General features: G+C 52.3%; 1 protein-coding gene across 1 annotated transcript; it reads left to right on the top strand.

The window, feature by feature from the left end:
* LOC115912979 lies at nt 1–25779 on the top strand. Its single transcript, XM_030964787.1, has 5 exons — nt 1–142; nt 7768–7915; nt 10192–10279; nt 10737–10847; nt 21888–25779. Exons 1-5 carry the CDS (start codon nt 1–3, stop codon nt 22104–22106), a joined length of 708 nt encoding a protein of 235 aa, XP_030820647.1. The 3' UTR covers nt 22107–25779.

The following is a 25779-nucleotide window of genomic DNA, read 5'->3' as shown; positions in this document are numbered from 1 at the left end:
ATGCAGAGGGAGGTGAGCTCATCCTTTGGAGACATCCAGGGCACAGCTGTGAACACCCCCACGGCAACAACGGGAGACAAACACGGCCCGGGGCACACGGCCAGGCGGAGCGAGACGCTCCCAGGAGTGCTGCTGGGGATCGGTGAGCAAATTAACTCTATTAACACAAATGATGAGAGTCTGAGCTGCAGTTCCTGTGCCTTCTATCTGACAGAATTCATCTGGTGGCTGCTTGTAACAGCGTGACCTTAATGGACTCATCAAGGGAGCAGGGCTGTATCTCTGGCTGAACATGGGTTTGCTGCGCTCTGGGCAGGCTGCTGAGAGCAGGACAGGAACATCCTGGTGTAATGGGCTGCAGGATCCAGCCCCTCCATCCCTCCAGGAGAGGCAATTTCAAGTGTCATCACCTCCTCGCAACTGTGCGGCAGAAGAAATAAATTACTAAAGGGATTTGATTGTTCATTACTCTGCCAAGCTGCAAGGAAATGAAGCAGAACTAAAATTAAGGGCTGCGAGGCAGAGGAAATGCCAGAGAACATTTCCCTGCTTCTCCAGGGCTCATCTTCCTCCCCAAAACAGGCTGGGGTGCTCCCATCCTGCAAATCCTGGTTCTGGGAGGCAGGGGGGTCTGTGGGGCTGGCAGGGACAGAGGGCAGGTGAGTTTGGGGTGGATTAGAGGCATCAAGGCCGTGTTTGCCCCCTTTGCTGGAGGGGCACAGAGAAGAAAAACCAGCCCAGGATGAGGAACCTGTGGTGGAGCTCCCACCAAAGTTCTGCAGAATGCTCAGCACAAAAACCAGCCCAGGATGAGGAATCTGTGGTGGAGCTCCCACCAAAATTTTGCAGAATCCTCAGCACAGAGAACAAAAACCAGCCCAGGATGAGGAATCTGTGGTGGAGCTCCCACCAGAGCTCTGCAGAATCCTCATCCCTGCTGGACCCCAGGCGTTCACACCCTGCTCCCACTGCTGCATCCAAACCCCGTCCTTGTCAGTGGCCACTGGCAGCATGGAAAGGGAGGTCACCAAGGGCTAGGGCCACATTCCAGACGTGTTTTTGCGGCCAGCAGCTCTTTAACCAGATGTCATTTAACCAAGGATGGTGCTTCCTGCAGTGGAGGGGAGGAGAGGGACAAACTGGTCATTAGTGGAGAGAGCCTTGCATGGCAAAGCCATTCCCTGCTGGAATGTGCGTGAAATCCCAGCTAAAGCCAAGCACATCCCAGTGTCCACTTCAAAGCAGGCACCCCAGGGAGGGCTGGATCCACACATTGCACTTCCAGGCTCTGCCAAAACCTCATCAGAGGCTGGAGAGAGGCTTGAAAAGCCTCAAAGTGCCAGTTGGGCTGGCAGAAACGACAGAAGGAAGGAAAGTGGTCAGGGATGCTGTGAGCAGTACCCAGACAGGGGGATGGCTGTGCTGGGACCGAGCACCCAGGGGATACCCAGATTTCTGGGCTTCAGGGGAGGGAAATTAGAGAGGGACAGAGGGATTCCCACCTGTGTGAGGGAGAAAAAGGACAATGCAGAGGGGTCAGGGCATGTGTTTGCCTAAGCAGCCTTGGGGACATTGGGTTTGTCCCCATCACACACACAGTAACAGCAGGACGCTCCCAGCACCCCTGTGCAGGGCCCAGCAGGGCCGTGTGGGAGGTGAGCAGCACATTCTGGGGGCCCAGCCTGTGCAGAGGGGGATTTCCAGGCAAATGAGGCATTGTCAGGATCGCAGCCATGCCTTGGCACTCGCCTGTGTGGTGGCTGATTGTGTAAGTGAGAGCTACATCAACAAACAGCCCGATGGGAGAGGCTGTGACGGCTCTGAAAATTCCATCTGACTTATATCAGGGCACGGAGGCAGAAGAGCAGCTCTGCCTTCGTTTTGGTGCTTAACCTTTAGCTGGCTCTGCTGCAAAATGCGGAATAGGTCAAGATTATCTCGAGTCAGGATGTTCCCTGCTGTCAGATCTTTGTGGGCTTTCAAACCTAATCAGGAAGAAAGGAGACCTAATCAGGGGAGCAGGCAGCATCCCCCAGCCAAGGACACCCTGGAACTAACAAGTTTTAAGGATGGGGTAAACGAAGATGTTGTCTATCAGTGGAACAGACAGCTGATAGCATCCCTTACTCCAGGACCTCCCGGAACCAGCAAGCCTTAAGGATGTGTTAAATCAAGATTGTGATGGATGTCTGTGTGGCAAAACATTCAAGGTCCACGCATCCTGCAGCTGAGCTATCTTCATTATAATATTGAAAATCACATCACAAAGTCCCTGCCCAGGAGAAAAATCTTCCCCTGGGCATGTGCACAAGTTTGCTGGGGTTACATAACTGGCATGGGAATTACTAACATGGTGCTTTTGTCTCCAAGTGAAGCCCAGGCACTCTTCCTGCTCAGAAAAGCCTGCCAATCACCTTTCCTAACCAAACCACTCCTGCTCCCCGAGCTGAGGTGCAGCTGCTCCTGTTCCTCTCCCCAGATGAGCAGCCCTTGGTGACAGAGCTGGGTCTGGATCCTTCCAGGGGTTAAGTGATGCTGCAAACCAGGAACCGATGTGGAACGTGGGTTTGTGTTTGCACAGGGTGGAATTTCACTGTGAAGTGCAGCCTGACCACCTCCACCTGCAGTGAGGGAAGGGTCTGAGCTGGAGCAGGGTCTGAGGGGGCCTAGGTGGGAGCACAGTGAGCTGCTGTGCTCCCCTTCTCCTCTCCCCTTCAAACCAGGATCAAAGCAAGGGTTGTGAAGGGTTTGGACGCAGGGGATGAAGGGCTGTAGGATTTCAGCCTCTCGCACCCATGGTCCAGTGCTGCTGTGCAGCTTTCCCAGCCATGTCTGCCCTCCTTGATCCCTTTCATCCTCCGGGTGCTTGGGGGACACACATCCATGGCGAACAGCCTGGCTTGCCTGTCCCTGGCAGGGATTCACTGAACGCACACAGCCCCCAGAGAAACCCTCCCCACTCTCCTCCCTCAGACTTCAGATCCCTCTAAAACCCCCAGCGCCTCTGTTTATCCTCCCCTCTGCCCTATCAGCTCCTGGGAATCAGCCTTCCATTAACCCTTTGCAAACAAAAGGCATCACAACAAGGCTGGGAACCAGCTTGTGCCTGGGGGTGTGTGTTCTGCTGGAGCGTGTCTCAAATTAGCCAATCCTGCTCCTGCCTTCAGAACCAAGCCAGGGAAGTATTTGTTCTGCCAAGCTTTTCAACTCAGTTTAATTTAGCTCTGTGAACTTGTCTCAGGCTCCCTGGAATGTGTCAGGTGGGGTGCATTATAAATATGCATCATCTGAGCTCATTGTCTTGCTCAAAGGACAAGCAGGCAGAAAGAGCCCAGCAAATGTCTCCTGCCACCAGGTCACGGTGACAACCCAGGCTGGGGACAGGCTGGCACTGGCTGGGCACAGGGTGCTCTGCTGCGAATGCTCTGAGCAGGGCTGAGGTTGCATTAAATCCAGCAAGGCTGGCTGCTGCAGGGGCTTCGAAAGAGAAGGATCCCAATCCCTTGCCAAGGCACAGCTGAGCCCCTTGGCCAGCCAGCTGTGAAATAGAGGGGGATTTGCTCACTGTGGGGAGGTGGTAAATGGAAAGGGAACCCTGCTTTGGAGCTGGTTATGGGTGAAGCAGATCTCGGAGCAGAGGTGTTGTGTGTAGTTGTGCTGGTTTGCTGGGAAGGAAAGAGGGATCAGGTTGGATTTAGCAGGGGGCAGACAGGAGAAGGTGTGCAGCTCTCTTGGACCAAATTAGCTCCACTCAGAGGTGCTGTAAACCAGCCCTGAGACTGGCCCAGCTTCCAGATTCACCTGGGGGATGCAGCTCAGTGCCTCAGCAGTGAGATGGGGCTCAGGCTCTCCTTGAGGTGGCTGAATTCAGGGCAGATGTGGAGGGACACACATCCATGGCTAGAATGGGACACACATCCATGGCTGGGGGGACACAAATCCCTGGCTAACAGGACACACATCCATGGCTGGATGGACACACACCCATGGCTAGAATGGGACACACATCCATGGCTGGATGGACACACATCCATGGCTAACAGGACACACATCCATGGCTAGTGGCATCCCTCCTTCCCTGGGATCTGGGAGCAGCTGGCAGGTTGGAATGTGGTTGAACTGGGCTCTGGGGCTGGGGAATTGGCTACCAGCTCCTCAGAACTGGGGAATTTGCTATCAGCCCCTCAGAACTGGGGAATTTGCTACCAGCTCCTCAGAACTGGGGAATTTGCTACCAGCCCCTCAGAACTGGGGAATTTGCTATCAGCCCCTCAGATTGGTGTCCCTGGCCTGGCTGTGCACAGATCTCCTCTGCTGGTGGCTCCTCTCAGGAAGGCACTCACGCTGCACCGGTGACTGGGAATGATGCTCCACGGAGAGATAACCATTCCCTCCCTTCCCCGGGCCTGCCTCCCTCTCCAGAAGAGCCGTGGGAGAACAAAGTCATGAACAAAACAACTCTGAGAGAGACTGGGGGTGGGACGCCCTTCTTTTCTCCTTTATTGTAATGCTGTGAATTAATTCAGCTTCCAGCAGGAACAGGGAGTTTCCCAGCAGCCCTCAGACATCCAGATAAGGCTGAGCTGTTTGTTGAGCCCCTCTGGTACCTGCCTCACTGCCAACCGCTTCACACAAACTTTGTTTTCTATTTTTTCCCCCCTTTTTTTTTAATTTGGTTCTTTTTTTGGAGAGTTTTAAATTGTTCAAGCGTGACAGAGCACGGGGGTTTGCATTCTTAATTGGCAAAGCCTTTTCCCACTCTTGTCTGGAGGCCCCTGAGCTGTCTTGCCAATTTATTCTGATCCTGATTCACAAGCCTTGCAAACATCTTCCCAGGGCTGCCCAAAAGCCCTGTCAGTGGAACTGAATCCTCATCTGGCACTGCTGGGCATCTCCTGAGGCTCTTCTGGTGTTCTCCCCTTCGACCTGAAACGTCCCTTTTTGCAGCCACCCTCCCTTCCAGAAAAGCCCTGGTGGTGCCCTCCAAACTGTTCCAACCACAACTCTTCCCCAGGGGGACATAAACAGTGGATAGAGATGAAAAAATAAAAATTTAAAAGGGAAAAAAAAAAAAGTAAGAGGAAAGAGCAAGCATAAAGGAAGACCTCTCTAATTCTCATTTTCCTCTATCCTGCTCTCTCAGGACCTTCTTCTCTCATTTGTCTCCCTCACCTCCTGGGGTTTCCTCTTCTTGCCAGCAATTAGCGCTGTCACCTCTGCCATCTCCCTGCCTGGACCCCTGCAAAGCCGTGACCAGCCCCTTGGAGTGGCTCAGACTGTCCCCAGCAAGGAGAGCTGCGCGTGCAGGGGCAGGGCTTGTTGTCACAGGGCTGTGCCATGCTTTGGTGCTTGTCCCTGCGAGGCCACACAGCCCTGGGATGGGCTCTGACCCCGGGATGTTCGTACAGAGAGCCTGGGAAGGACAGGGACCCTCATAAACACCCAAATATCCGCAATTCTCCTTGTGCTCCTTCGTTCTTTCACTGCCCTCCTCCCCTGGCTGCCCTGCATTCACCTCTCCCTCTCCTGCTGTATTTCCCCCACCTCTAAATCTTCTCAGCCCCTTCCTGCTATCACCCAGCCTCACCTGAGCGCCCGGAGATCCATTTTATTTATTTATTTCCTTTCCCTCTTTCTCCTTCCACCCTTTTTTCCCCCCTCCACTCTCCTGATTTACGGCAGCAGCAGGAGGCTGATGTTCCCTGCTCCGTTCTCTGCTCGGTCCCTGCCATCCCCAGAGCCATCAGGGGCCAATTCATCACGGGAATGCCCCAGCCAAAGTGACTGGGACATTCTTTACAGCCACAATCCCGAATGCTGGCCTGGCGGGGGGAGGCTCCGTGGTGAGATGTCAGCTGTGAGAGAGCTGTCTGGAGGCACAAATATTATTTACAAGGTGTTGTGGCTTAGGGAGGAGGGAAGAGAAGAAAAGTGGCTGCCAGCCGTGGGTTCTGATGGCTCCAGCATCCTGCCACCAAAGAAACACAGCTTGGAGCTCACATTAAGGAGCAGGGGAGGCAGGGGGAGGGTGGGATGCTGACCCATGGAGTGTCAAAGTGTGGCAGGAAAAAACGGGATTTTGTGGGAATGGGAATGGGGCATCGGCGTCAGAGCAATTCGCAGGGTGAATTCCTCAGCGTGGGGCTGGGAGCGCTTGGTGCAATTGGGGATGGAGCAGGGCAGGGGGGGCTCCCAGGGAGATGTTTGCACACCTCAGCTCACTCCTGGATGGCAGCAGCGAATCTGAGAGCTGGGGAAGGCTGGCTGGGAGGGGAGATCTGGGAATACTCTCTTGGAAATGATCCAGCACAAATGATCCACTCTCTTGGAAATGATCCCTGTTGAGACTGCACCCGGCACGGGGGGAGTACAGGATGAGCAAGTGTTGCATCCATGGAGGTGAAGTGGGAGTAAAAAGCAGGATTTTCACCCTCAAAAGTCCTGGATTCGTCATCCTGTGTGGTTTGGGGATGTGTGCAGATGTTTTATAGCCACATACATTTTGTTTTACTGCTCTGCACATGGAAAGCGGGCCTAATTCCAAAGCCTTGGGGATGGGTAGTTTAGGCGAGATTCTGGTACCCAAAGCCAAAATTGCTGCAGAATAAGATCCATTAGCCCAATCTGGTCTCTCAGAGCAGCCAGTAGCCAGGGCATTAAGAAAAGTACAAAAATTAGATGTGACAGACAAGTCCTACAAACCCCTTGTTCCCTCATCCCTGTCTTGCTCCCCTCCCCTGAATATCTTTTCCTCCTCCTCCTCCTTCTTCCTCCATCCCAATTATCTCCTCCTTTCATCACTGCCTGAGTTGTAAGTACAAAGTACCAATTAGCTAGTTTTCAAGTTTAATTAGGTTGGAAGGTAGAGCAAATTAAATCCTTTTATCGCAGGTTTCAAAGCGCTTTCCCATCGGGATGGGTTTCCTTTGGATGAGGCCCATGTTTGTCACCAAGGAGCTGGCCCAGGTCACAGAGCAGGGGTTGAAATGCAAGATTGGGTCTATCTCCCTCCTGTCCCTAAATCCTGTACTCAAGGACATCTTTTTTAGGAATGATTTGGGGTGCACAAACCTCTGCTCCACCTCAGTCTATTGAGCATTGCTCCTTAGCTCATTTTAAGAACATTCCAGCAGCACCAGGAATTCAGTGAGGGAGCTGGGACAAAGCCCAGCAGAAGGCTTTCAGAATACTTCAACAGTATCAAGCAGCAGGTCCACATGAATGCTTGGAAGCACCTTTCTTCCCTAAACCCTTCTTCCTTTGAGGCCTGAACAAAGGCAGGGAAGCGGATCCAGGAAAAAACACCTGAGGATGAAACTGCAGAGCGGAGCGAGGAAGTGTTTAACTCTTGGAGACACAATTGTAGCCACAATTTCTGCTCCTCTTGAGCTCTGAGCAGTGCATTTCAATAGGATCTGGCTCTCTCCATGGAGCTGCTGGATGGGGACACTCGGGAAAGCTTTGGGATTCATCCTCACCTTTGCTCCTGGAATCCCTGGTGGTGCCAGCACCACCCCAGCTGCATTTCTGCTGTTCTAACCCTGTCCCCTGCCACAATTTCTGTTCTTCTTGAGCTCCGAGCAGTGCATTTCAATAGGATCTGGCTCTCTCCATGGAGCTGCTGGATGGGGACACTCAGGAAATCTTTGGGACTCATCCTCACCTTTGCTCCCTGGTGTGCCAAGGAATCCCTGGTGGTGCCGGCGCCACCCCAGCTGCATTTCTGCTGTTCTAACCCTGTCCCCTGTGCTTCCCTGTGTGTTGCAGACAAGCCACTACCTCAGAGTGCCCCCGGAGGCATCATCGGGATCGTGGGAGGCGTCATCGCCGCCGTCTTCATCATCGGCGTGGCCATCACCGTCATCATCGTCTACAGGCGGCAGCAGAAGAGCCGCTCCGACACTGACAACGACCTGTGAGTAGCACAAGCGCTGCCCAGCCAGGCTGCAGCTGCTGTGGGCACGGGGGACAGCTCCTCCTGCCCTTCCTCTACCTGCACAATGGGAAAATTTGGTGGGAAAATGTTTTCCTGTTGTTTCTGTCTCGTTCCTCTGATCGACTTCCCTCCCTTGGGGTTTCCTGGTGCTTCCCATGCTGCTCTGTCCTGTTGCTGAGCTCTTGGCACAAGGCTGAAGGGGGGGCTGGAGCACAGGGATGCTCCACCAGGTGCTGGGATTGCTGTGGCACAACCTTGGGGCAGAGGCTCAGTGCCACTGTCCCCTTCCATGGGTAGAGGAGGATTCTATTCCTCCTTTCTCAAAGGCTTCAGTCTCCTGAATGAGACTGAATCCCATCCTGCCATCAGAGAGGGGTTTCTGATAGACCCTGAGCACCTCTGCATGCATCCCAAAGCATCTGGGAAGGGTTCACATCCACCAGCACTGCAGTTTGGGACCTGTGGGTGACAGCAGGGCCAGAGGCCACCACAGGGGCTCCTCTTTGGAGCTGGGCTTTGCCCTGCCCAGCACAGGGCAGCAGAGATCCCAGGCAGGGAATGCAGAGGTGTGGAGGTCACTTTGTGCAGCAGGAACCTCTCCAGGAGCGTTCAGCCCCGGCTCTGCTGAACAGCTCTACCCTGCACCAGCTCTTCACCCCCTCCTTCCCTCCCTTCCCACCTCGCACGGAAAGCCCAGCACCCAGAGGTTGCTTTTATGCTCCCCCAGCCCCCACCTCATTGTTGTTCCACCTTGGGCACATTTTGTGCTCCATTTAATCCCATTTGAGAGAGGGCACTGGAGGATAGCGGGAGAGGCAGGGGAGAGGAGCGGGGGAAGCGGCAGGAGAGGCAGAGAGGCACACAAACAACAAAAACCAGCACCACAAGGTGAAATTGCATCAACAGCAGCGGGCCTGTGATCGAGATGCATTCTGACAATCCACTTCCCACAATGGCCCTCCACCAGGCGCAGGGAAGAGCCACTTTAGCTGAGAATAGAAACACAGCCGTGCCCAGCTCTGCCGAGGTGCTGCGTCTATTGTGGAGGCTGATCCCGAAGGTAATAGCATTTCTTTTGTGCAGAGCCATGAAGTCAATGTTTTACAGAGCCCCGGGGAGCTGCTCTGCCCTCCCTGCCACCAGCACATTCCAGTCCCACGCTGGAATCCCAGGGAAGGCGCCCATCTCCATCGGATCTGGTGGAGTCTGCACGGAGAGGAGGGAGGGGGGCAGCCAGCTAATTAGTGGATCAGAGTTTTAATAAGTTTTGTAAAAGGATTAGACACATCTGTGCATGTGAACAGAATGTGCAGAGACAGTCTCCAGGCTGGGATTATGGTGGCTGCCAATCCCTGTGCTCTGGGGTAGGAGCTGATCCTTGGCGAGGTCAGGGATAAATGTCCCTGCCTGGCAGAGCAGGTCCGTGAGGAGGCCTCAAACTCCTCCTGGGGAGCTGTGCCTGCAAACAGGGCTGTTTATTGCAGACAGGAGCCATTCCCAGAGAGATGCCAGGCTGGGGTTGGCCTTACCTGTGACCGTGTTCACAGAGGTTTTCGGATTGGGGAAGAGATGAGGATCTGACTCCGTGTGTCAGAAGGCTTGATTTATTATTTTATTATATATATTACATTAAAACTATCCTAAGAGAATAGAAGAAAAGGTTTCATCACAAGGCTAGCTAAGAATAGAATAGGAAGGAATGATAACAAGATTTGTGGCTCAGCTCTCTGTCCAAGCCAGCTGAGCTGTGATTGGCCATTGATTAGAAACAACCACATGAGACCAATCACAGATCCACCTGTTGCATTCCACAGCAGCAGATAACCATTTCTTACATTTTGTTCCTGAGGCCTCTCAGCTTCTCAGGAGGAAAAAATCCTAAGGAAAGGATTTTCCATAAAAGATGTCTGTGACAATTACCTCGTTATCACTTCCTGGTACCTCACAGCCATGACACAAACACCTCCCAAGGGATGGTTTGCAGCCACTCCCGAGCAGGTATCACAGCTGCACCCTCAGGATCTGCACTCTGACACTGGGATTTGCCTGGAATAAGGACACAACGCTAGGAGGGAGTTTATTTTCCATTAACAATTCTAATTGGGGTGAGGCAAAGGGCGCGGGGGAGTTCCTGAGGATAATCTATGTGATTGTATTGGCAGTTTGGTGACAAACACAATCAAATCCTTGGGCACATCACAGCAGCAGAACCTTTTCTCCTGCTTTCTGCTCAGCAGCCTCTCCTTTCCCTGCAGGATTGACCTCCCTCCATCCCACAAACCTGCCCCTCCACCAAAGAGGAAACAGGACATGAAAAGCCACCTGACTCCAGAAGACATCCAGGTAAAAACCTGCAAATTCCTGCCTCTGGCGTGGAAAACTGATCCCAAGCAGGGTCCACCGTGCCTGGATTGTAGGAAATGGGGGTTGCAAGAGCAAGGATGTTCCTGGATTGAGTTTGAGAGGCAGAAAGTGAAGATTTTTCAAGGCCAGGTTGGATGGGGCTCTGAGAAACTTGGTCTAGTGGGAGCTTTGAACTAAATTATCTTTAAGGTCCCTTCCAACCCAAACTGTTCTATAACTCTATGATTCTGTGGCTCTGTGACTTGTCCCCCAGAATTCCCAATCTAGCATTAATTAAAAGCTGTAATTTGGGTTCTGCTCTGCCTCTTTGATGGATACTGAAGTCTGAAGGGGTTGGTGTCTGGTTGTGGTGCCACCTGAAGCAGAGCTTGCCCCAAGTTGCGCCACAGGATAATTATCCCTTCTCTTCTCATCCCTCTTCTCTCCCCGACTCCAGGTTGTTCACTTGGACAACATGAAACACGAGGAGGAGACCCAGAAGTTCCCTCTGCAGACTCCCTACTATGACATGGCAGCCCCCGAGCCTTCTCCCTACAGTGACAAACTGGTAAGGAGCACAGGGTGGCAGTGGCACTGCCTGGCACCTCGGCACCCAGAACCCTAAAAAAGAGAGATGCACAGCCTGGGATTATCCCGTCCTGCAGGAAAGCAGCCTCCACACTGATCTCAGCTCTAATTCAGCTGTCTGTAGATCCCACAGCTGTCCCTTTATGGGTAAAATGCCCTGCCCACCCCAAACTCTGTACCTGCCACCCACCTACCCCACCCTGGGCACTCCTCAGCTCCTGCAGGGAGCCCCTGTTGGGGTTTGCAGCTGAGGGATGCAGCAGTGAGAGCTTCACAAAGCAATTATCTGCAGGGCAGAGCGTGCCAGCGTTTGACTCTCACTTGACAACAACAAGTTATTTAAACCCTTTTTCTTTTTCTTTTTTTTTTTTCTGGAGTGTGGATTTGTTCAGCCTCAGATGGGGAGATGTTAATGTGAGGCAGCAGCAGCGGGGAGAGATTAAGGGTCAGGAGGAGATGCTGGCAGTCACATGGGAAAGGCTGGTTTGCAAGGAGTGAGGAAATGTTAGATGGGAGGGTGTAGGGAACAGGAATCAGGTACGATTAGAGAGAGTTTTTGATGAGAAAACACAAAACCATCCCAGTCCCAGGCCTTGGACAGCATCCTTTCCCTCCCTCACCCCATGGCATGGGGACGCTCTGCTTTTTTATCCATAGCAGACCAATTATCCTAATGTAAATCCTTCCAAACTCCTCCTCACGAGGAGTTCAGAGCACTGCACACCCAGCCCGGTGCTTCAGCAGAGTGAACTCCTGCCTGGAGAAAGGGGCACAAATATCAGCCCAGATATTTATGAACACCACTAATTACAGCCCAGTTCATCCTGGTGTGACCCTGCCATGTGCAGACAATGGAAGGACAGGGCTCAGTGACCTTTGCCTGGCACAAGTCTGAAGCCAGGCAGACGCCAAGGGCACTGGAAATCAAAAGCCACAGCTCTGTGCTGATCCTATTCACTTCATCCCTAAGGGAAAACTTCTCCTTGGAGCCCTCCCTCAGTCCTGGGGCTGCTCCCCAGCTCTTTCTGCTCCTTGCTGAGTTTTAGATGAAACACAGGACGTTGGAGCGAGACCACTGCTTGGAAAGCATCTGAAAGCTGAATTTCAGGCAAGCAGGAGGACGGAGGAGCTCATTTCGGGAAATAACGAGCAGTCAGTTAATTAAGTGGCAGAGTTAGTGATGTGAGATGGGGCCTGATGGGTTGCTGCTCCGTAACCATGGCAACAGAGTTTGCTGCTCTCAATCCTGGCCGGAGAAGATGCATTTCCATGTCCCACGCCTGGCACCGGCTGCTCCTCACCCGTGCAGCTCTCCCATCGCTTGGCCCACCAAGAACTGGCTCTGCAGCAAGGACGAGGTGTCTGGGGGGCTCCAGCCCTTGGCACGGGCCTGGCACAGCTGTGGCAGAGCCCTGTCCCTGGCCAGCCTGCCTGGCAGCCCCTGGCAGTGCCAGCAGGCTCGCCCAGCACGTACCTGCGCCGTGCTCTGGCTCCCTGCCCCAGCAGCAGGACGCAGCCTGCTCCCATCCCTTGCTAAATAATGGCTGCATCCTCTGGGCAGGCAGCTGGCTGATGGAGTTCGGGGCTGGCAAGGGACACAAGGGTGTCCTTGGCTGCCAAGGAGTGCTGACTTTGCTGGATTCTGCCCAGATCTCACAGGCAGGACGTGCTGCCTCAGCCAGGCCAGGGCTGGCTTGTGCTGTCCGGCCACGCTTTGCAAAGGAACAAGCTTTGCTTTCCTCCCTGCAGGGGAAAAAAGGGACTTGCATCACTTTTTTTCACCCTTAAAGCTCTGCAGAAGCCTCCTTTTCATGTCACAGCGGGATTCTGAGGAGTGGGAAGCCCCAGGGAACAGCAGTGGTGTCCAAAACCACCATGGGATGGAGCAAAACCTGCCCAATCCTTCACCTGAGGGCTGGCTCAGCTGGAGGATGAGGAGGGAAGCACATCCCAGGTCCCTGCCAGGCTCACTTTGGCACAGCCCTGCTCCCACCTGCTCCAAATGCAGATGCGGTGACTGCTCTGTGGTTCTGGGATCCCTGAGAGCAAAAGGCACAGCAGAAAGGCAGGATATTCTTGTTCTGCCTGTACCTCATCTGCAGATTTGGCTTGGGAGGGGAGTGAAGGAGATGAGAGTGGAAGGGAGCAGATCCTGCAGGAAAACGGGGCGGGTGCGTTCAGCTTTGAATGAATTGTGCAAAACCTCGTAATTTGGGATAAACCAGATTTATCGCGAGGCGGCACGAAAGGCACTGCCTGGGGTGGACGATTTCACAGCGCTAGAATGGGAGTCAGGGAGTGATTAGAGATGGCAAAAGTGAGGGAGGGGAGAACGGGAGAAGTGCCAGCAGAAAATAAAAGAGGCAGGTGGAGGAGGCACCTCCAAGAGGGTGTGCAGGGCTGTGCGTGTGGACGTGTGCTGGCAGGGGACCAGGACACAGGGAGAGGCTGGGGCACGTCTGCAGGCTCAGAATACCCGCAGGAGGGAGCAGAGCTATGAATGAATCTGTGCTCTTGGGGTTCCAGGCTGTGGGGAAGCCAACAGAGAGCTGACAGCCCCAGAATGCCCAAGGGGAGCGGTGCGGACGCTTGAGGCTGCAGGGGTGGGTGTAGGGGTGTGGGGGCTGCCTGCAGTGCTTTTCTCTGAGCACTTTTGGGGTGACAGTGAGGATATCAGTGTGATTCAGGTGTTCCAGGTGTGTGGGTGAAGGCAGGTGTGCTCTGCCAGCGCTTTTGTGGGTGCTCCGTGTGCGTGTGAGAGGCAGCAGGAGCCTGAGAGAGGTGGAGGCAGAGCCAGTGCAGGAGCAGAGCTATGATTAGTGTCCGTGTCAGCAGGGCCCATTTGCACAGGTAGAAGGGGAAGTTTCATTGCTGCAGACAGCCAAATAATTTCTCTGGGTTTGCAGGGCAATTACCGGGGTGCCGATGGTGATGATTTACACCCAGCGCTTGCGTGAGGCAGTGCTGGGCCTTGTATACAAGGCACATTATTGATATTGTAATAAATTCTGCTCCAAACAGGCAGAAAAGAGCAGGAGCGAGCCCAGGAGTGGGAGAAAGGAGGGGAAATCCATGGAGAAAGCACCTCCTGTGGGAAGGAAGCAGAGAGGAGTGAGGCAAAGTAGGCAGGATAGGAACGAGGAGGTAAAACTTAGTCTGGCTTCCTCCAGGAGTAGGGGAGGTGCTGAGACACAAAATTCAGAGGGAAAGAGCTCGGCAAGGCCTAGATTTAGGTCTCAGACTGGAGCTGGCATTGCTAATTTTTCCTAAATGCCCAAACTCCGGGTCCAGACACGAAGCAGAGGCTCCACAGGATGTGCAGCTTTCATGCCAACGACTCGCCACTGCCAGCTGGCCACCAAGGGCAGGACAGAGGCGACCTGCAGCCCTCTGCTCCTGCAGCCCCCAGCTTGGCTGAGCCCTGGAAATGCTGCTGCAGCCCCGTTCCCCTTCATTCCCCTCGTCCCTGTGGCTGAGGGGCAGAGCAGGGAGCCAAGCCCTGGCACAGGCCGGCGCAGCAGGCAGAGATAATCACGGAGTGAAAGGCCCCTTCCAGCAACAGGCACTCAACCAGCTCATTACAGGGCTATAAACTCCTAAAAACGGCTCAGCCACAGCTGCTGGGTGGCTGAGGACACTTCCAGACGGAGAGGAGAGGAACACTTTCAAATTAAACACCTTTTGCACCGCTGCCAAGCGGCGCAGCCATTTTGGAAAGGGGAGAGAGAGGCTGGGAAGCTGTTTTGTTTGGAGGAGACGCCTCTCTCCTCTCAGAGAGGCTCAGCAGATGCCTGGCTAATGCTGGCACTGAAACCAGCCCCAAAAGGGAGGATTAAAGAAACTCCACGGGGCAAGAAGCCAGGATCCCCCCTCACACCATGGCTGCTGGCACCAAGGCTCCTCCTGGTGATCCTTATTCCCCCCTGAGCCACAAGCTCTGGGCTACCCTGCCTTCCAGGCTTCTCCCGTTATTATCTGCATGAAAGATGCCTGGGTAGGAACGATCAGACAAATTGGATAATATTCCATTCATGCAGTCCTTGCTGATAAGGCCGCTTAGTGAAGGAATACCCATAAATATTTCCATGCCAAAGGAGGATGCTTTCAGCATCTCTTAGACCCTGTTAGGATGACAAACTCGTGCTGCAGAGGTAATCTGCAGTGCCAAGCTGTGCAGCCAAGCCTTGTGTTCAACAAGGCTCTTCAGCACTCCACATTTACCACGTTGGGGCAGAACAGTGACATTCCCCTGTGGCCATGCCTTTGGAGTTTTGGCTTTAAAGCCATTCCCTCCGGGTATCTCCTTCCCAAGACCCCGAATTTCAAACCAAGGAATTTCGCTCATGTTCCCCAAACCTGAGTTTGCAGCGAATCCCAAACTCTGGGATTAAAACAGAGAGCTCAGGTGCATTGTAAGGTTTGAAGTCACTGACCCAGCCCCAGCTAAGGACAGTGCTGGTGCCAGAGGGGCTCAGTGGAAGAGCAGAGCAGTGAGATGGTGCTGGGAGCAGCCCCAGGGAAAGGGGCAGTGGCTGGGAGTGCTGCCAGCCAGGGCTGGGTCACTCAGCTCCGCTTTTGGGGGAGCAGCACCTTTGTGACTTCTGCTTTGATTTGGGATTTTACCTGACTGATTATTCATTACCTCCCCACCTCCTTCTTTTTAACTGTTTTTTCTTACTCCCCCCTTGTTTTCTTACTCCTCCCCTCCCTCCTCACCCTTTTTCTTCTTTCTTCCCCCTTCACCCCCTCCGTGTCCTGTCTCACCCCTCACCATCTGCACGGCCCCTCTGCCCTCACTCCCCTCCTGCCCCCCACTCCTCCCTCGTGTCCCCCCACCGCCTTGCTGCTCTCTTCTCTCCAGAACCCTGGCAACAAGGACTGTGATGTCCAGTATGCAGAGCTGGACACGTCGGCTCTGGCTGTGTCACCCAGCCCTCGGAGCTCCATCCATGCAGGAGGAGACCTAGTCGAGTATGCAACCATCCAGCCCAACCTTCGCTAGCGCATGTCACTCTAGGCCCTTTCCCCTCAGATTCTGGCCTCAAGGTACTCACCACAACACTCTGCCTCCCTCACTGCACCCCTCAAAGTCCCCCCTCCCTGCATTCCTCCCTCCCTCTGGAGCGCTCTGTCTGTCTGTCCCTCCCTGCCTGCTCTCCTGCTCTCTTTCTGTCTCTCTTTTTTTTTTGTTTGTTTTTTGGGGGTGCTGCCCAGAATGCCTTTGCCTGCCTTGCCTCTCTGCATGCTCTTTTTGCTGTGTTTCCCTTTGCTTCCTGCAGCCAGGCATGTGGGACAGGGGGAGAGGGTTCATGGCTTGGTTTGGCCCCCCTGCTCCAGGTGGGTTTGAAGTTCCTGCTCTGGTTGAGGGAATTTCTGAGGAATCAGAAGGTCAGAGATGCTAAGAGGGCTTTTCCCTCCTTGTTCCCAGGACAAGGGAATGATGGAAAGGAAAACTTTAAAAAAGAAAGGCTTGTGTGCATGTGGAAGTAACTCTAGAGAAGATGGAGCATATGTGCATGTGTGAAAGAACAAGGTGGGAGAGGATGTGACAGAATTTGGGAGCACCTAAAGGTTCCCCCAGCTGAAAGACTCCGTGGATAAGAGACAGGCAGAGAGGGACCGTGCATGTGACAGTGACAGGGCTGGTGTGGCTGAGGCTGGGGCAGGTGGCAAGTTTGGATGCCCAGGAGAGAGGGAGCGATTATTTTCCTTGGTGTTCTCCTTCTCAAAACTAGACACAGACTGAGTCCTGTTCTCTGGACTTTTTCAAGTGTCACCAAGTCTTCCAAGCTCAGGTCCTGTGGCAGGGAGTGATTTGGACTCAGTTGGTTGTTCTGGACCATCTCCAGTAACTATCTGAATGATGATGTTTTTAGTGGAAAAAAACACTAAAACTGGGGTGACTTCAGCTCGTCCTATGTTCCTTTGCCCCATAATCACAGCTTTTTCTCAGTTATTAAAGCCACCAGGTCCCTGAAAGGGAGAGATCTCTCCCACATTTTCTGGATGATTCCAAGAGTTTTTGGCCAAGGAAATGCCACTGGTGCCCCTGTCCTTGGCTCCAGCTGTCCCTCACTCCTGAGGTTGTGGTGACTCCAGGTTCTGCCTTGCTCCTTCCCCTTTGTTTTGCTGCCTCTCCAGCAGCAGAAAGGATCTGTGGGTTTGAAGGAAGGGAACGGAGAGGAGAGGAGAAAAGGCAGTCAGCAAATGGAGAGGTGCTTTGGAGATCCTTGAATGCCTCCTGGTCAGCCCGGGTAGATCAGAGGAGGCTCAAGAGAAGCAGGAGCTTGGGGCCAGGAAGGGACATCTTGGAGAAGACAAAGGCCATTGGATCATTGGGAGAGAAGGAAGGAAAGGAGGACAAGCAGGAGGAAAATGGCATTTTTATAAAGCCCCCCTGGGCAATCCTGGTCAGTGTCCCCCTGAGCTGAGGAGCTCCATGGTGAGGGTGCAGGGGCTGCTCCAGTTTGCTCTGTCCCTGTTCTCCCTGGTGTTCCCGTGCTGGAAGCAGCCCTGTAGCTCCCCTGGTGTAGCAAAAGCCCTCCTAGGTGAGTGTCTGCAGCAGCCTGGGCCGGAGCAGATCCATAACCTCTCTCTCTTGTGGTGTCTCACCCACTCCTGCTCCCAGAATGAGGATCAAGGTCTTCGTAGACGTAACGAGCGAGAGTGGACAGTAAGTTCTGGATGGGTTTGCTTTTCCCTTCCCTCTGTCTCCTTGTGGGGCTCTGTTTGTCACTGCGCTCCCAGGCACCTCCATCGCCTCTGGGATGAGAATTCCAGCCCTGAGGAAGGGGTGGTGGAAACCAGCCCCTCTCCCTCGTGTCTTCACCTCCTGTTCCCAAGAGATTCTTGGGCTGCTCCCGCTGCTCCAAACAAGGCAAGAGCTCCCTAATCCATCTTGGGAGGTCTCGCCTCGTCCTCCCCAGGGTGGGGAATTTTATTGTCAGCAAAAGGACAGTAATCCTCCAAATCCAAATTTGGAAATCCTCCCAGTCTCTCTGAAGTAAAAATAAAGCCAGTCATATGGTGCTTTGAAGGTGTAATCTCCCTGCTAAGACACACCATAGATCAGGGCAATTTAATTTTTTTTTATGCTTTTTTAATTATTTCCTCCCCCTTCACCTCCCCACACTCCAGCTCTCCGTTTTGCTTGGGAATTTCTTGTCCCTGTTGCAGCAGGAATAGCTGGAAACCGTCAGACTTGGAATCAAGAACACAACAAATCAGTGACCAGGGTTCATATTCCCATTTCCAAATCGCAGGAGAAATTGCAAAATTGCAAAATTTCCAAATTGCAGGAGAAATTGCAAAGAGGCGGCTCCTTATTAGCTTCCCATTTTTAAATGAGGATATCAGCCCTGCCTTGACTCCAAAAGGGTGGACAGGGGGATTTGGGGGAGAAACAGCCAGGAGGGAAATGTTTGGGATGACTGATGGTGTGAGCTGCTGTAGGAACATGGACCAGGTACGTACCAGAGGCAGCAGGGGGAGAGAAAAGCATGCTGTGAGAAGGAATGCAACGTTCTGAGCAAGTTTTCTGCATAATTAATACTTGCATGTGTCTGAATGCATCCCTCACCACAGGTCCTTGCTCTGCATTTTGGGAATTTCTGATCAATCTTTTTCTTTCCTGAACCCAAGGGCGAGTCCCTCTGTCCCACTTGTCCTCAGTTCTTTCCTTGCAGGAGCCCAAGCTCAGGTTCCTGCTCATTCTTTACTCAGGACGGGGATTATCCAAGAACTCCCTTACAGATAAAGCACCAAAGAGAGCAGGAACCTTCCTAGATATCCCTAAAATCATGGCCATACATGGCAGTGGAAAAATCCCCCAAATACCCCAAGTAGGAGTTCAGACGCAGGGGAGGAGAGGATGTGAGGCTCCCAACCCCAGGAGGAAATATTTCTTTTTTTGGATTCCCAGTGTATTTTCTGTGCCCCAACACCCTCAGCCTCTCCCCAGTGTGACAGCAGCTTTGTGATGCTGTCACTCAACAGAGCTGCTCCTTCCTGGCCATCAGCCTGTGCTGCAGCCCAAAATCCCAAAGCGACAGATGAGGGGGGTCAGGGGTAGTGGCAGCCCAAAATTTCAGGAGTTTTGAGCAGCAGGGGCTTTTCCCCAGCCAGGAAAACACAGGTGAACGCATTCCATAAGTGCAAAGTTGTGCTTGCCATGAGCTTGGCCAAGCAGAGGAAACCATTACCCGTCCAACTCTCACCTGTAAAATCTTCAGATTTCCCAAAAACGGTAGGAGAGAAACCCTCAGGTCACTGAGAAGGAGTTTTTCACTTTCAGACCAGTAGGAACTCATTATTCCAAGATGATTAAAAGTACAGGACATGGTCATCTGCCTCACACCTCCTGCTACCCAAAGAGATGTTCTGCAAATAGAAGGAAAGATGGAATTGGGTGTGGAGGGACGGAGAAGGGTTGAGTTAAAGTCATGGCAGAAATGAAAGCTCCCTAATTCAATCAAATAAAGCCTGTTTAAAGGTAATCTGCCAGGCTGTCTGAAATGGATAGATTGCTGACATCCCCTTTAATCAAGCTCTTGGAAATAAAACTGAGAGGGGAGGATGTAACCCAGATAATGAAGAATTGCATGGAGTCATGCTGGAGACAAAGGCAAGTGGGAGAAGTCAGGTGGGGGAAGGTGGTAGAATCGTGTGCCAGTTCAATTTAATTAGTTCATTATCCCTAATTTAATTTCAAACTTCGTTAAAGATAAATTAGATTGGGGAGAAGTCACAGTGGGACTGGGGAAGGAAGTCAAAGGGCACCGGCTGCGAGATGTGTTCGAAAACACCGGGCTGGTTTTGTTCTCCTCCCTTTTGCCGCTCCACAAATGAGCTCAGGGAACAAAGCAGGAGCAAAGCAACCCCCAGCTCAGGTGCTGAGGAAAGGTAAAAGGAGACAGGGAATTCTCTTCCTTTGGCCCTGACACTCTCCAGCTGCCCTGCCCTGACCCCACCTGTGAGGAGTGAGCACAAAAGAGGGGCCAGCAAGAAAAGAAGGATTTGTTTGCACTCACCTGTGCAAACAGAAGTGCTGACAGAGCTGCACTGAGTGGCGTTGGCAGTGCCTCATGGGCCCTGTCTCACAGCCACATTAACTGGCAGATAAGCAGGAGGAAAAACGCTTTGCTGACCCCGTGTATTGTCACAGGCAGCCTGTAGAAGTGTCTCACAGCCCCTTTTGCTGCCACCTGATCACACCCGGCTCAGCTTCCACTTTTGTTAACTGAGGATCTCTCCTAGGAGACCTTTCTGTCCATGCACACAGCACTGGCAAATCCTCTGCTTTTCTCAGAAAGCGCAGAAACTTCCCCTCCCTCTTCATTGATAACAAATGACAAGAAACCCCCTTGCTTGCTTTGTCTTACTAAATTTCTGTAATTAAGACAACTTCCCTTTCAGGTTAGCTTAACCCAGAAAATTAAAGCAGGAGGAGAGCATGGCTAAATACAGATTTTTCCCTCTTCCATGTGTGGAAAGGGATTCTGTTGAGTGTGACAATTCTTACGAGTAGGTTGTACAGGGAGAGGACTTTAAACATCCCATTTTCCCAATTTATGAGCCCCTTTTTACTTCTTTTTATCAGCTGGGGCTGCCAGAAGAACAGCAAACATTTATTTAAGGTTAAGGTAGAGTCAGCGAGGCTTTTTCATGGCCCCTGGTTTGGGCTCCTCTGGTTAAAGAGCTCTAATGCTGCACTTATCCACATTTTTACTTGGCAATTAAAATGCTAAAATGGACAAAAACTGTGGGAAAGGCCCACCCAAATGTAGGATCCCAGCACAGCAACTCCACTACTGACTTTTAACAGCTCAGTCTGTAGGATAAACAGTTTTGCCAGTGGAAGGGAGATGAAAATGAGGTTGACCTCAGCATTGCTGCTGTTTTCCTGGAGCCCAGGCAAACTTTCCCTCACTGGGCTCAGCCAGACTATTCCCAAAATTGCCTTTGTGCCTCTCCCAGCAGTCTGAGCCATCAATAAATTATTGTCAACACCTTGTTTTCCATAGGATTTTGGATTTTTAAAGCATCCTGGTGAAATATTCATCCAGGAGCTGGAATGGATTGTTCTGTTCCTTCAGGCGTTTTCTCCTGGGGGCCAAACCCTTGTCCTTTCCACTAAACTGACTGTTCCTGGGAATTTGAAAGGGAACAAGGAAGGACTCAAGGGCAAGTTGCTTGCTTCAAACCACAAGCATCAAAACGTTTTCCAGCACTGTTTGCTCTCTCTTGGAGAAGAAATTATCTCCTGGTGAGCGCCCTGAGAGCAGGTCGGTTTCAAAAACAAATGTCCATCCTGCTTGGGTCGTCCTGCAGGGTTTCCAAAGCAGGAACGGGTCTGGGAGCAGGGAGGAATCCTTCCCATCTGCTGCCACCCTCTGGGGAGCCGCAGCCCTGGGATGTGGGAGAGATGCTCCCTCAACCCCAGCAGGGCAAAGCATCCACACACAGAGGGAAAAGCACGGGGCCCACAGAGCAGCCTCGGGTTTGGAAGCGGTTTTGTGTTCTCTGTGGTTGATTTGACCCACAGAACCCAGCCCAAGGGGAGCTGTTCACACAGGTAAAGCCCTCATTCTGCATCCCCAGCCCCTGGTAGGACACATGTGCCCTTTAAATGGAAGAGCACAACAGGCCTGGCTTGGATTAATGATGCCTTCAAGCACTGCTTTTCCAAAACTCAGGTTAGAAAGCGTAGGAATAAACTGCCCTTCCTCTGGCTGGCTGCTTAGTGCAGAGAGCAGAGTATTTACAGACAAGGGACAAACCATGCCCAGCCCATACATATTCATCAACAATCTGGGTATTTCAGGCAGCGAGACAGAAACTTTGCAGCGTGAGGATTTATCACCTGGGTTTCCATTTTCCTGAAGCAGCGAGCTCTGTAAACTGGTTAATATTCCATCCTGCTTGCTCTCTGTGTGCCTCAGCAAGGAGCTGAAGGGCTGTGTGTGTTTTCTGGCCGTGGATCCCGGAGTTTTCACCCGTTGACTTTTGTCTCTACTTGCAGAACTTTGGAAAGTGTCACTCAGAGATATCGAATGCGAGTGATTACCTGACCCGCTGTTACTCACATGAAGATCGATATCTGGAGAAGATCCCTCATGTCTATGCCCCCTTGTCAGACCTCCCACAAGATCTTTATCCTCACCATTCCGACATCTCCTTCTGCTGCCCACCTCCCGGCTCCCGGGCTCCTTACATCTGTCCTAAGGAACAGTATGTTTAAAGTGTCAACACTGCAAAAAAAAAAAAACAAAACTAATGAAGAAACTCATGGTTTTCACCTCTCCTGTCGCTCAACAACCAAGGCCTTCCAGCCCTCCCCTCCCTTTGCCATTGCTCATTCTATTGATTGGGTTTTAAATCCGGGTGCAATTGCCATGATTAGTTCCAAGTGTCTGCCTGGCTTGCTAACGCTCAAGGGAACACTCTGCCTTCTCCCACGTCCTCTCCGGTACCTGCATCTTTCTGTTCTCCTCCTGGCTCTGTGCGTGCATGTGTCTGTGGGTGGCAGCTGCCCTGTGGTGGATGGCATGTGCCCAGCCCAGTCCAGCGTCCGTAGGTTTTCCCCTGTGTTGATTCCTGCACTCCTCACGCCGGAGTAGCCGCCGTGCGTGGATCATCCCCAGCCCCCGCTGCAGCTTCCGTGAGGTTTTACAGCACAGCCAGTGCTCAAAGCTGAGCCTGTGGCTTTTTATTTCTTTTTTTGTTTGTTTGTTTGTTTTTTCCCCTGCTTCTTTTCCCCCTTGGAAGTGGGGATAGCGAATCCCCCTTTGTGAAGAGCTGAACAGCCAAGATTGCTGAACCAAATCATAAGATGCTTATAACGAAAGATGCTCAAAACCAACCCAAAAATAGAGATCAGGACACGGTTTAGGCGGTTTGTTTCTGTCCTTTTCCCTTCCTGCTCCCACTCCCAATCTCCTGGATTGACTCTTTTAAAGGAGACATATTTTGGAGTCAACACATTTGGAGAAAGCATCCTTTAAATAACAGGTCTGATAACCTGAAACCCAAAGGAGAAAATAATTACAAAGAAAAACATTCTCTCTAATTTTCCTTCCAAAGCCTAACGTGGCCCCCCACGAGCTTTTCCCCCTTCTCTTCCTCGTATCTGTTGATTGGAATTTTAAAATTAACTCAGGCAGAATATGAAGAACAAATCAGGATTTCAGGTAATCTCCTTGCTCTTAATGAAGGATAAAAGCCAATAGAGGAATTTGGCCTTTTAACTTTTATAAAAGCATCTTAGTTTTGGGACTACACCTTTTTTTGATATTGGAATGTGTGTGGGTGTGTAAATCCAAACGTGTACATTCCTGTGACCACAAAGTGTTTTAGAGAAGGGAATTTATCTCCACATCACATTTGTGTTCACTCGTATTAGAGAAAAAATAATATAAATATCGATATACACTTCAATGTATATAAAAGCAAAGAAGAGGAAGAGGAGGACAAGGAATGAGCATCCTGCCTCAGAGCTTGGTTTCAGGGATAACTCCCATCTGTTTCACCCGTGGCATGGAAGGGGTGAGGCTGGGATGGTTCTAACAAGGGGACAAAGCTTTGTGGCCAGAGGGCATTTCCTTGGCTTTGGCTCAGGGAATTTCCTTCGCTTTGCAACCCTGGCATTCTGCAGGCACTAAAATCCCTCTGGAAAACGTGAGGATGCTGGAGCTGAGGCCATGTGGGAGGGAGAGTGGGCCCCACACCCTTCCCCTGCTGCCCAGGCACCCCAAACCTGCCAGCGCTGCTGGGACAGGTGAGCAATGGAACCCCCAGCAGGCGACAGCTCCTGTCAGGGGACGTGTGACCACACAGGTGTCCCAGCCCAGCCCCTGCACTGAGGCACCCGTTTCTCTTTGTCTAGCTGGATCTCAGCAGCTCTGCCTGTTCCCTGCCCTTGCTGTGCCCCTGTCACCTGCAGCCTCGTCCTGCCTGTCCCTGCTGCACATCTGGGTCACTCTGCCTCCCTGCAGGCTGACAGACACATCTGGACGGGGGAGAGGGGTTCACACCCTGGGCAGGCGGGCAGCATGGCCCTGGGGGGGATCACACCACGGGCATGGATCCCCCTGAATGGCAAAAAGCACCCCCAGCTCTTCCCAGCCCTTCCCCAGTGCCCGAGCAGGACAAGGCGTGTGGGGGAATTGCTGCACCTGCAGAGGTGTTTTCCACTCCACTGAGTGATGGGCGGGGGCATCAGCTGAGCCACCCGGGGGTGCCTGGCTGGCTGAGGAGCGGGTGCAGGGGAATTTTGGATGCGTTTTTTTTGGCCAAGCTGGAATGGGCAGCAGCAGCTCTGCCACGTGCTGGTGTGTGGAGCAGCCTGATTCCCAAAGGATCAGGGGAGGATCAGCAGGACACAGCCTCAGAGCGCTCCACACAACTTTTCAACCCCATCCTGCCAGTCCTGGCTGACGCAAACCTTTCTGGAATCATTTGTAGTCACGTTTCCTCTGCCAGTCTCCAGAGGATTCAGCTGGTTGTTCCCTCACACCAAAGGACTCCAGGTCTCTATCAGAAAATGCATCTTCCTCTCTGGTTTTCTCCCCAACACACCTTGGGTTACCATGGAGCTGGAAACTGGGTGTGCTCTGAACTGAAGGCACAGCCACCACATTTCCCCCACGCTGAATCTGCCAAACCTGCCTTTGCTCCCTCTCTTTGGAAAGCTGAGGAGGTGCTGGAAGCCCCACGGGTCTCTGATGTCCTGGAATCAACCCAGCACCACTGACCATGAGGAAAAAGCAAGAAAAAAACCCATTCCAAGCTTCCCTACCTGCATGCCTGGAACAGCAGAGCTCTGCCTGTACCGTGGTTTGATTTGGAGCCTTCACCTGATGTGGTTTCAGACAGATCCAGGAATTTAAATGAGAAGTGGAATATGTTCAGGTCTTCAGACACGAGGGGAAAGAAGCCAGACAAAATGATTGCTTGCCAGAGGAGGCTGAGAACACGTTGCAGGTGGTTTTCTCTGCTGCCCATGTCTGGGACAAAGATGCTTTGATGAGCAAGGGGAAGGCAGGGGATACAAACTGCAGCATTACAGAAAAACTCTGCTTGCCTTGTGCAGCTTTGAATCTCAGCTGCCCACAGAAGTCTGCCACAAAGGGTTTTAGTGGGCTTGCAGCAAAGCAAAAGGATTTCAATCCTCCCTGAAAAGGTAAAAGGCAGGAGAAGCCTCGGTTCAAAGCAGTAGTTTGACTTGTGCCAGCACAGGTGTTTAGTCTAGGAATGTCTTGGTTCTCTCTGCCTCTCCTGAAGAGCTGGTTTGATCTCAAAAAACGGCAAGAGGGACTCGCCACACACCACCAAATTCCTCTGTGCCCGAGGAAAAGGAGGGGAAACCCTGAAGGACAGCCCTGGAGTAAGAAATAGTGAGTCCACTGCTTTGGTTTTACAAATGTGTGCTTGGAAATGGTTCTGATTCAGGGCTCGTGTTCCTCCCTCCCTTTTCCCTACATTGGGCAAACACAGCCAATGGCTCTTCCCAAACTTCCCTGGGCTAAATCCTCACTTTTGCTCCAGGATAAGGCTGTCCATGCCTGGGGGGAGCTTGCAGGTGCTGGATCAGGGCCAGGGAAGGTGTTCTCCTGCTGACACGGTGCCAATTGACTTTAAGACATCCCTGCTCTGGAGACTGAGCCATCCAGCAGCGCTGCTGGGCGTGGATCACTGAGCGAATCCAGCTGGAAACTGGTGGAGTGGGATCCAGTGGGCTGGGAGGAACTGGTGTTGTAGGATAGGGAATCATTTAGGTTGGAAAGACCTCTAAGGTGGAGCTGTTCTTCCTGTCACCAGGGTGAGATGTCACGGGTTCTGTTCCATGTGCTGGTGGCACTGACACCAGAGCTCTTGCAGATGGAAAAGACTGATCACAGAACTTAAATAAAAGT

Source organism: Camarhynchus parvulus, chromosome 24 (assembly GCF_901933205.1).
Source record: "Camarhynchus parvulus chromosome 24, STF_HiC, whole genome shotgun sequence".
Taxonomy (NCBI): domain Eukaryota; kingdom Metazoa; phylum Chordata; class Aves; order Passeriformes; family Thraupidae; genus Camarhynchus; species Camarhynchus parvulus.
This window is presented reverse-complemented; position numbering and strand designations above follow the sequence as displayed.